This window comes from Aptenodytes forsteri, unplaced genomic scaffold, assembly GCF_000699145.1.
Source record: "Aptenodytes forsteri isolate BGI_AS27 unplaced genomic scaffold, ASM69914v1 Scaffold339, whole genome shotgun sequence".
NCBI classification, from domain to species: Eukaryota; Metazoa; Chordata; class Aves; order Sphenisciformes; family Spheniscidae; genus Aptenodytes; species Aptenodytes forsteri.
Window position 1 is genome coordinate 200144 of NW_008795254.1, and position 12207 is coordinate 212350.

General features: G+C 36.4%; 1 protein-coding gene across 1 annotated transcript in view; it reads left to right on the forward strand.

Moving 5' to 3' along the window:
* The window catches only part of LACE1 (lactation elevated 1), a 70406-nt gene that overhangs the window by 33186 nt on the left and 25013 nt on the right, over positions 1 to 12207 (forward strand). Inside the window, exon 8 of the mRNA XM_019472024.1 lies at positions 11877 to 11959. Within this exon, the coding sequence (XP_019327569.1) occupies positions 11877 to 11959 (83 nt within the window). The remainder of the gene's footprint in view (positions 1 to 11876; positions 11960 to 12207) is intronic.

Consider the following 12207-nt stretch of genomic DNA (forward strand, 5'->3'; position numbering starts at 1 on the left):
TAACAAAGGCAGTTCTTGAAAAGAAGAACTTTCATTGCTCACAGTTACTTTGTTCAAATGCTTAGAGCAGAAATACTCCAAAAATTTTTCATCTAAACCACTAAGAAATATAAACATTTTTATAACCATTTTGAAAGTGGTTTACAAATAAAGCTTACAAATAAAGCTATGTGTCTTTAACAACTTGATGTAAGATCTGAAGTGAGGCTCTAAAAAAAAAAAAAAAAAAAAAGAGAACGCATGCTTTATTTTACTGGTTTGGCAGTAATTTTAGCAACACTTTAATTTCTGCAGGCATTTAATGAAGACATTTACATCGACCCTTAACTGTTCTGGAATCCTAATTCTAATTCAGTGACTAGTACAATGCTTAATTCTGCAGACAAACAGGAAGGAAAGCTCCTCAAATAGTTTGTTGTGTAAAGTCTATAACTTAAATGAGCAGTTCTTGAGTGTCTAAAGGTTTCCTGGAACTGTAGCGTGAAGTTTTAAAAAGTCAAGCCAAGTCAAAATACAAAATATGTAACTTCTGCAATTTGTCACGTTTTCTTCATGCGGTAGACCTGCACTGCGCTAAATTCTAACTGAAGGTCAGGAGGTTTTAGGGCCTTTCATAGCCTGAATATACCTTTAAAAGGTACAGTTTTAAAATAAAATGTTTGGCTTTGGCTACCTGCGTTTTGCTTTAACTAAAGAGAGAGAATCAACCAGAAACCTGTTGTCAGTAGGACATGAAATTACTGTAAGCTTCTTATAGTGAACTTTTTTTTTCTTCTGCTATTAGGGACCAAATAATTATTTATTTTAAAACTATTGGGTTAAAATGACTCTTAACAGTAAGCATTGTACACGCCTCTCAAACAGAAAGCAATGTATTTTTATATGCTGTATTGTTCACAGTCTCTCCACATTGGTTAATGATTATTTATTGACATTGTTGCCTACTCTGGTTGGTTTTAATTAAAATATACCCTTTCTTTCAAAGCAAGAAATGGAGGAATTTAAAAGTATTTTTACTTTTCAATAACTTGGTTTGAATATGAGAAAAATACTTGTTTAAAACATTTAGAGCTGTCCCTAAGGAAATTGTGGGAGTTAGTTTTGTACAAAGGCATTTGGTAGATATAAAATGTCTTTGGCGGTGCACTCAGCTTTTGTCCACCCACCTGTGTGAGAAATGCAGGGATTTGTTGATTGATGGATCTGCCTCTTCCCCCCCTCCACCAAAAAAAGGCATCTCCTTGATGAAATTGATTTGTCAGTTTGTTCCAGTCTAATGGTGTGATAGCCCAGCAGCTTTCAGTACGTTGAATAGTTAAAACCTGCTTTTGAGGTCAGTGTCAGCCACTCTGACCCCTGTGAACTGTCACCTGAGTCAGAATTGCAGGGATTAGGCCTTTGATATTGTGATGGCTTCGCCTATCAATTGACTTTTTCATTACTGAAGATGTTGGGCCTTTTGTTTCCCTTCTTAGTATGTAACCAAGCAAACTCCTAAGTAGAAGGAGCATTTGTTCTTGTTCTCTCTCTCTGCAAGTAATAGAAGTACTCATCTTTTGTGAAGTGTACCTAATTAAACATAGAAAAAATTAAAAATAGAAAATATAGCATGATTGCAAGTATTTTTGTGCTGAACATGAGTATAATTTCTGGGTAATTTTAGTTTGACAAATTTGTAAGACTGTCAACTAACAAAATGTTGTCTGTAGAAAGCAAGGTGTCAGATTAGAAGTTACCAGCCCTTTCTGCATTCAGCCTTCTAAGCCTGTGTGTGTTAAACACAAGGATTATTTGAATTCTGTAGTTCAGAGCACTTAACTGTTACAATATTTTTATAATGTACCTATTGCTTTAGTGTGTTCTCTAGATACTAAGCTGTTCAGTTTGTTTACCTTCTACGTCTGTCTTACACACACGTGCTTGCTCCTAGACAGTTTATTTAGATGCAGATTAAAACTTTATCTAAGGATAAAATAGTTGCTACTGTAGCTCAGGGTGGGGCTCCCTGCCTTCTCACTTCCTTTAATTGTTAGGATTTCCCGAGTTCTTGCTTGGTTTCTTTACTCCTTGGTTAAAATGAGTAAATCAAAGCATATCATAGATATGGAATAGTTGATTCCTGCTGTATCAGGGTAAATTAGTCTAATTACACGTGGCAGTTTTATTTGCTTGTGATGTAATGTGAAATGAGGTCCTGCCTCCCCCCAAAAAGCCCGAGCCAATTAATAAAGCTTTTAAGCTCTTTGTCACAGGCCACCGTGGAGGTCTGCAGAGAAGAACTTTAATCCAATAAACATTTCATTTAGATCATGAAAAGAAAGCATGAGGAGAAGCTCCTACAAGAGAGGGTGTTACCAGCAATTCTAGCCATGAAGAGATGTGAGGAATTTGCCAAATTAACCAAGAGGCCTTCATATTTAACACATAAATGTGTCAAAACTAATAATAGAATAATTTAATTTGAGTTGAACCTTACATTGTTAACATTCTAAGAAGCCACAACTGTTTTCTTCAAAGACTTTACTGTTGAGTTGGATGGACAGGGCAAGGGGAGGTTGTGAGAAACCCAGATAGCAAATAGCACTGGCCGAAGCTGGTGGAAAGAGAAAAAAAAAAAAAGGAATAGATAATTAGGTGTAATTAGCGTGTATGAATTGTTGTCTCCCTGCCCTTGGCTTGAATAAATTTCAGAGAAAAAAAAAACCCTAGTGGTGAAAACGCTTTGATGTAAGAAGAGTCATTGTGGTTTGGCAGCATAAAGGCAGTGTTTTATACTTCTTACATAATGGTTGTGGTACAGAAAGAGTGAATGGACCCCGCACCCCCCAGCCTGCTTTACAGCAAGGACTTTTGGATTCCCTTGAAACAAAATGCATCAGAAGTTTTCAGTTGTTGGTAATGAGGTAGTGGACCTCATCAGAGCTAAGCGTAAGCCATCTTTAGCCTTTGTTTAGATCTTAATCGCATTTTTTTTTTATTCTGGGAAATCCAGTTTCGTAAATCAATACTACTTTTTTTTTTTTTTTTCCCCCCGGCCTGCCAACAGTTCTGGCAGGAGCAAAGGCTAATACTGGGAAAAGAAATACAAATCAAATGTTAAAAAGAAAAACAACAGCAAAAAAGAAATCTAGACAAATAACTTCATGCAGGCTATAATTCCAGTGAAGTACATGTATTAGGGGTGAATTTGACCCTTAGTTTACGAAACATCATGTTATAAATTTGGAGTGAACTCGTGGCATTTGTTTTTCACAGAACACCACAGCTTGTTTATTAGGAGATTGAAAGTTACAGTCATTATTGGTTCTTTAGCAAAACTGAATGTTATACAGCGGTGTTTGGGTTTTTTTTTTTTTTATTTTATTTATACTTATTCTGCAAGGAAGTTTTTTTTCCGAAGTGATGTGAAATGGGGAGAGCTGTTCAGTGTAATTCTTATTGCGTGGAAGTTTACTCTGCCATTCTTCTGCTCCCTAACTGGAAAAAGGAGAGGCTAATACAGGCGGCTCCCCTCCCCCCCCCCCCCCCCAGCCACATCTGTACCTCCTGAATTCTTTCACTTTTGTCTGAATATCTGAAATACTATTCACAGAACAGTACATTTTAAGAGTCTCTGTCTTTATTCATGCACCATTATTTTACAAGTTAATTGTCTATTTTTCCTCTTCTTAGGGGGTAGCTGATTTGTAGCTAGACATTAAAATAAGTTATTGAAAAGTTGTAAAATAGATCGTATGTTCCTTGTGGTAGCAAGAATAGTGGAGTTTCTTAGTTGTTAAAGTTTTGAAGGCTGTGATGTAAACTTGTGCAACTTCCATTGAACTAATTTTACTTCTAAATTTATCTCTGCTAAACTCTTCAGTTTAAAGTTTAAATGTTCTTGTCACAAGTGTAAGAAACAGATTAATTAAAAAAAATTATATGTGGCAGTATTTAACTTCCCAGATCTTTGTGCTCTAGGTCCATTTAAAAATAAATCACAAATACAACATTTGTCATCCAAAATTAGCCTAGGCATGATTAGTTTCACTGATATTGTACAGTATACTTGGATGACATTTTGAAAGTTTTCCTCAGAATTTGTTTGGGTTTGATTTTTTTTGTTGTTGTTGTTGTTTTTGTTACAGTGTTTAAAATTGGAACAAGCATGAAGTGTTTAAGGCTATTGTAGCAATTTCCCATATTTCATTATTGCAGGTAATGAAGAATATGGGGGCGGAAAGACTGTAAAAAAATTAGTTAACCCCTTAAAGCATTGCACTATTTTGTAGAACAAATAGCCTTTTGTACTTGAAGTTGATTTGATCTGTGAAAGGCAACACCTGAGTATCATGCAAGACTAAGTAATTATGCCTGATTGTAAGGGTTTTTTTCAGGTATAGGTCACAGGAAATTCAGTTAGGGTAGAGTATGTACAAAGCTAAGAAATATGCAGATTTTCTGTTGTAAGAGTGTGTAAAAATTATTTACAGTTAATACTTGCATAAAGGTTAGAAAGGTTGATGAAGTGATATTTAGTTTTGCTTTACTATTCACTGCGTGTCAGAATGTAATTATGACTGATTCATGAAACTGTCTTAGCAATGAACCATCTTTATTAAAATGCTGATCAAGACAAGAGCTGACAGTAATAAAGAATAGAACATTTTAGTCTTGTTGCTTTTGAATGATTGCTAATTACCCCAGAGGTCATGTATAGTGCTTGTGACGATTCATTGACATTTTCTTTAAAGTCTACTGTTTCAACAACATCTGAACAGGGAGACAAAAACTGTATGCACACCCAGCAACGCTTGGACCAAGTTTTTATCCATCACCAAATACCTGATGATTCCCTTTCTCCTTCACCCTCCCCCTGAGTACATCTTGTTCCCATGGATTGGTGTAGCAGAAAGTTAGGAATGTTACAAACCTGATTCTCTCTCCCTCTTCCCCCTCCCCTCCTTCTTCCCCCCCCCAGTTTTAAGCATGGATAAAAGGAGCAGCCCTTTGAAGGTCCTGCACCTGTACCATGCTTGCTCGTGACTCCTTTTAGAGGTGCACCAGAGAAGAAACACTCCCCTTAACTTTGTATGCTTCCCTCAGCAGGCTGTGGACAGACCTGCCCAGCTCGTGAGTCCCAGTTGGACCAGTTTCACATTTTGAAACGTGCTGGTGATTGTCACTTGCTGATGACTTTGAGAGTACGCCAAAGTTAAAACCTGTGGGTATGCTTTGTAGGTCAGAAATAATTTTTTCATGACACACTGCATTTTTGCTTGAGAGGGTTGTTGTTCTACCACAGTTATGAATCATTTGGGAAAATGCCAATTGTAATGGTATCCTTTGGATGAAGAAACCTTTTCTTGAAATCACTTAAGAAAGAATTTTAAGAAAGAAGAAATAATATTCTAGTTGATAATCTAACGCTACATGGAGTCAAATAATGAACAATGAAAATGGTTAAGTCTAGTGAGCTCTGTTTACCCGAGGAACTCTTCCTCTGTTGCTGGCTGAGGGTTCTCATCACGTGTCTACATGTTGTGTGATGCGAGAGAATTTTTCTCTCTTAGGCTGGATGTAAATGTATGAGAAGAATTATTGCCAATGAACAATCTCATTATTTTCTGATTTGCTGGAGGGAGGGAATATTAGTGATCCTGTGTATTGTTAATGGAGACCAAATCAGCAGGACAGGTGTGGGGTGTTTTTTAGTGTTTGTTTTGGTTTGGTAGTTTGTTTTTTTTAATATAAGCTAATACAAAGAGTTAGATGCTGAGGATGCATTTGAAAAGGGAAGATGATACCTACATGGAAATGATGATACCTTTTGCTCAGAAAGAGCGGTTAGAAGTTGCACTTCTCAGGTAGGTATGGCTTGGTTATTAATAGGTGTTCTAATGTGCTTGCTAAGAACTACACCAGAGGCCAAGAGTATTAATTGTGCAGCTTTGCATGCATGACTGTACTCTTCTTTGCTCATATGGAAAGTGTATTTGATACTGCAGATGCAGTGCTACCGCTGTGTTTGCAGGTGTCTGGTTTGACCAGAGTGTGAAAGGCTGAGGAAGCTCAGCAAGTGTGGGAATTAAGGTAATAATCATCCCAAGGTAAAGCACTCTCACATCTCTGACCCCCTACACTAAACCTCTCTGGAGGTTTTCAGATAGGGTTTGTCTGATCCTGTGGGCCAACAGGATGATTTGTATGATTTTGTATGCTGGTTCTTTTTTTTTTAATGCCATTAAAATTCAGAGCAGAGAATGACAATTGGTTTGACTTACGGTGGCCTTCAATAAGGTTAAGAGATATCTACTCACCTGCATTATCAAGGGTCATGAGCTGATCACAATATTTGAGCTCCCAGGGACACATTGTATTTAGTACACTGAACCACAAGGCCACCTTAGTATTTCAGGGTTTTTTGTGACACCTGGGAAACACATGTCTTGAGAACTTGCAGGTTATCCAGTTAACTTTGAGTGCCTTTTTGAAATTTTCTGAAACCTTTGTTCCTCTACTTACCGATCTATCATGTCATGTACTTTAATTTCTTGAGCAGTTAAACATTTTAATATCTACCATTCTTGATTGCAGCAACAAAGGAATATTGGAGGTGCTTACAGGAAGAAAAATGTATTTATATTAGTCTATTTTTAATAACTTTCCACAGTAGGTATACTGAAAGTCTAATTGTATCTATTCTATCTGAAGATTGTTGGTTTAGGTGTTCTGTCTTTAGTTGAGCCTTGAGGCTTTGTCTTTTTTCCTTCTGGAATAAAAAGTTTTTCTGCCACTTCAGTGGAAATGAGTGCATGATCATGCTGTATTTTTAACTTACTAATTGCATTTTCAATTCTGTAATTGTATTTGTTCTTTCTATATATAAATACATAAATGACTTCAAAATAAATTATATGACTAATTAATTTTATGCATTTGAATTGAATAGGGTAAGTCAGACTTGAAATATCTCAATAGAATAGAAAATCTGTTGGAAACTGTAGATGTTTCCACAAGAACAGACTAGACTAACTGTAGCTTCAATTTTAGGTATTTATTTCAAAAGAAAAGTAGAAGTTAAGCCCAAGTAAATGAAATTTGAAGGTTTAAATCTCCATCTTAAAAAATGGAAACCAATAGTTACAGTCGTGGCTTTGACAGTTAAGTATTAACAATCTGAGCACTCTGGTTAGTTCTTTGGCTGTTGATTAGGATTCTGTGGTGGTGATTAGTGAGTGTGAGGATGCAGTCACATCTGTAGGGTTTAATCAGTCCAGTTAGAGAGAGAAGTTAGTCCAAAGATGGAGAGAGAAATTAGAACTTCTGTATGTAATCCTAGTGGGGTTTTTCCCCATGCTGCAAAAAGATTAAGGGTAAAATGTAGAGAAGCCTACCATTTATTTTATTCTCCCCCCCCCGGAGTTTGCAGGGTTTGTAAATGATAGTATTGATTTGCTAGTTCCATAATGCAGGAGTATAATGTTGTTGACACCTGTGAGGGGAAGAGAAGATGCATGGTGGTATTCACATATGCGCTCTTTCTGAGGTTCAGTATTTCATTCTTACAGTTGTGAGCAGTATTTGTTTTTCCATAGTGTGCAACCACGTATCTAGTTTTCATTTTTGTAAATCTAGTATTTTAAGTGTTTAGCTTGGACGTATACAATATTTTGGTGTGCTTTATTTTCTTCTATTATACATTCTGGTTATATGCTGTCATTTTAACATTTAAAGCATTTCTCTTGAAAAAATTATTTACAAATACGAACATTTTGCCCTCTGCACTCCTGTGAAGCAGATAAGTGAATGTTTACGTGTGTAGAAACAAAGAACCGCGGTGGGTACCCTTGTCTACAAAGGAAACCCCCAAAAGAAAAACTTTTGGATCTCTGCTCAGCGCATAGCTTCTCTGTGACCTTTCTGACTCTGGCTTTGAGTAAAGGTGACCATGTGCTGAATCCCCCTTTAGAATCGTCTCCGCTGGTACGTTCTTAACTTGGAGGAGAAATGCTGTTGTTACTGCCTGGCGGTGCAAGCAATCCTCCCATTACCACCCTTCAGTTCACTGGTACTGCTATCACACCCTTTCTCTTCTCTACTGCGTAGAGCTCAGTTTGTGTAAATAGCGTTGCCCGCACCAGTGCAAGTTTGTATACTGTTTTGTTGGCATTAATTTCTTCCACATTGTCATTTAATAATCGGTTTCTTTATTCACACTTCTGTTTGATTTTTTTTTTTTTTTTGTTTACGTTATTTTCCAGTAGCACCTCTAGATCTGTACTCTACTGTCATAAATTCATGTAAGGAGAAGGTTGTTCCTACCCTGCAAAGCTTATTATCTAACAACAGCAATCATGTTTTAAAGGAAAGTTTTCTGGGAGCATGTTGCTACGCAGATTATAATGTTTTGTTTTAATGGCAGGGGCCATCCATTTTATGTATACTTATGCAGTGCCTAACAGAGTAGGTATGAGTGAGCTTTGAAGTGTCTCAGTAAAAATAATGACGAGCAGTGGTAGATACTTACATGAACCTGTAGAAGGGTTAGGAAATTTTTGTGGCTTTTATTTAGAACATGGGCTCTAAATGGCTGGAGTACCTTCCTGAACAGAGCATCAGTCTGGAGAGGACAAAAAAAAAAAAAGGGAAGAAACTGTCTTCAAGGTCCAAGTCAGTGGTTCTTGAGACAGTAATGGATGAGAAATAGGCTAGAGATTCAAAGTAAAATATAAACCAGAATTTGACTCAGAATGCTGGTTTGAAAAATAGGAGACAGAACTGTATTTGAAAGATAGGACAGAATTAAGCCAAAAAGAAAACCCCAAGCCAAAACCAGAAATTAGTTAGGAACATCCAAGGAGTAGGATAGTAAAATGCCAAATGTTTTCCAAAGGACTAAGTATCTCTCTCTTCCCGTTAACTGGCCCCTACTTCTAAGCTTATATCGTGTGTTACAGAAAACAGTTGTATACCAATTCTTTTTTTCCATTTTGTTGATGTTTGGTTCAGTTGACTTTCGCCTCTGAAGGAAGCAAAAAATCAGTGGGACTATAATAACTGTATTTTATATATCTCTGAACAGGATGCTGCTATTGCCTTTCTGGCTGAAGGGTTCTATAGCCCAGAATATCTAACATATCTTTTAAATAAACTATGTAATGTTATATCATATTAGAATCAATAGTAGTACATTGTTGTAGACATACAAGACAAGGTTTATAGGGAAAAGAATAATCTTTTATTTAGGCAACTGTTTGTAGCTTAAAAAGGGCCCAAAACCATAAATAAGCTTTTGAACACACAAGCTCTTCTTAACTAGTGTCACTAACGATAGCAATTTTTCCTGAATAGTGATGATACTAATTATTTTGAAGAAAGGCAAAAGGGAGGACAGAAGAAATGCATCTACTTCATAGCTCTATGGGTAGTATTTACATGTACAGTTCTTACCTCCAGAATTCATTCATTGTAATGTTAAATCATGAAGTCATAAAAGACTGTCAGTGCATTTAAGGAGTGATAAGTTTGTAAGCAGAACGCAAGTGGACTGAAATAGTGTAGCACCAACTGCTGATACAGATTTCAGCAAGGCGCAGTGACCTGCATAATCTGGCCCAGTATCAGTCTGTATTTGAGTGCCCAGAATGTCTGCCCCACTCAGCAGTCATTAGCAGCTGAGCCACAAGCACCGCTGTAAATATCAGCACAATAAATTTACACCAGCTACAGTGTTCAGGTGCACTTTTTTTTCTTTCAGCCATGCCATAACCATGCCACACTCTTAAGTATATGTAGTTCTGTGTTCACTCTTCACTCTATATGCAACACAACACCCTGAGAGAGCGGTAGAGTTTGTAAACCCATCTTGAAGGCCAAAGAGATGAGGCTGAATTCATGCAAAATTTCCTATCTGTTGTTTCCAGGAAAAAACCCAAAATGATAAATCAGCGTTACTAAATATCCGAGTATCTAAAGTTAATAAAGTTATCTAAATAATTTCATAGTCCGCATAGCTGTAGTAATGTGTTTGGGTTTTTTTCCCTACTAACATGAAGAAAATAATACTTGAGCTAATCTACTACTTTGGAAAAATAAAACATTAGGTGGAAAGATGCTGAGCATCAGTGCCTGGCAAAGAAAAGCTAAGTACACCAGCTTTGCTGTGAAATTTCAGGAATCTTCCTTCTAGCCTTGACTGCCAGACTGTTGCTGAAGAAAAGCTTAAACATCCTCCCTCCCTTGTGCATATTATTACATGCCTCTGGAACTTTTTTCTTCTGCTCTGTTATTCTCTTTCTTTGTAAGCTTTCATGAAAAGAAAGGGAATAGATTATAATAATATTGTAGCACCAATGCTATTGTGTTTGCAGTAGCCTTAGCCCAAGATAATGTTTTGATTAGCATGGCTTTTTCACTTACCGGAATTAAAGATACATGGATTTTCCTGGGATTCTGTGCTTTCAGGATGATTTTTTTTCACCTTCTTTCTTCAGCTGTATGTCTTTACAGAGAAGTTGGAGGTTTAAAATAGGTATAGAGCCTTCAGTAATAGCCAAGGGCAAAAAATTAGTGCAATGAGTCATCACAGCCACTCCTGCAGATATTTGTAATCTGTGAGTCCTATGCAACGCGTTTGTTCAAAAGGGCCATTGTTCCTTAAATCACTGATGATAGTTCTTCTAAAATTTAAGGGTTTTTTTCCTGCAGTGTAGTTGCTGTAAATGAGATTTGACATTTCCAATTTTGATATTTGAATGGCCTCAAGGAGGCTTTGAAGAATTTGACACACAGAATATGAAACGCTTAATGAGAGTATTAAAGATAAACTAATAGTTCATAGTGCAGTGAAGAAGCAGAGTAATTTAGCAGATTCTAGCAATCCAAATCATTTTAATAGTGTTGAATTACCAACAAAAAAAAAGTTTTATTGCTTTAATTAAATTGTTGATAGAGGTATATTTTCTAAAATATTAAAACTTTTCCTCCCTTTCTTTTATAGCTTCTTTTGCTTCTAGCTATATAACACCCGGAAGTTGTGTATCTTGGCAGTAGGAATAACAGATAAGCAGAGCTATTCCCTTTGCCAGAGGGTGTAAAATCTTGTTCCCACTGAGGTTAGTGAGAATTTTGCTCTCAGCCTCAGGCCTTGAATCAAAAAAGCACCTTTTAGTGCAGCTGGTTTTGAGTTTTCTAACAGAAGCAATTATTGTGACTTCTCAGGGACATCTATATCACACTTGGAATCTTACAGATTGTTTAAAGGGGGGCGGGGAAGAAGATACTTTCCTGAGTCAATTCAGACATTACAAAAATGGAACAAAATCTTTTTGATATAGAAGTTTGTTTATTCCCCTTTATGCTTCAGTCCATTTTGCAGGAAGACTTGGCGTCGTTCATATATTTGTCGTTTGACTCATAACATTTTTAATCTTCTTAGCAGTAGGAAAATAAAAAACTATTTTTAGCTTATAAAGTAGAAGTAGTTTCAGATGTGTCTGTTGCTAGAATTTGATTGTGGTCTGTTAAACTTTTATTGCTCCTAATTTTCTATTTCTAAATATATATTCTTAAATGTGAAAATACACTACCCAGAGAGAATGAGTAATATCCAACCTCATTTTCATTTCCTGGCTTCCAATCTATATTAATTTTCTAGTTGATGGACTTTTGAAAATGGTTACTTTTTTGTTTTGAATATATGAATGATTTCCAGCTTATTTCTCTGCTTCGATAATTGTAAAGGAGACTTCAATTTTGTGATCTTGATTTCAGTTTTGCAGATGATATTCATGCTGATGGTTTATCACAGCAGTGTGTCTTCTCTCTAATGCAGACAATAATAAATACAGCTTTGGCTTGAGGAAAGCTTTTTTTTTTTTTTTTTGTCTCTGTAGAAATACTGCAGCACAGTCCAGCTTGATTCTGGAATAGACTACAGGAAACGAGTGCTTCCTGCTGCTGGAAAACTCTACTACCTGTAAGTTTATCTATGATACAGTATTTGCCCTCCTTTTCCTTCTTATTAGCCAATAATTTCCTAGTCAATGGGAAATTAAAAATGTATAGTAGAATTAGCAGAGTGTGACTTTTTCTTTCTCTGCCTTCTGGTGCATTTTGTTCAGCAAACCGCCTTCCATTATGCCTTGATATTAACTTCATTAAACTACACTTTCAGTATCCACACTAGCATCATTTATAATGTGTGACTGAATAAAAACTAATTAG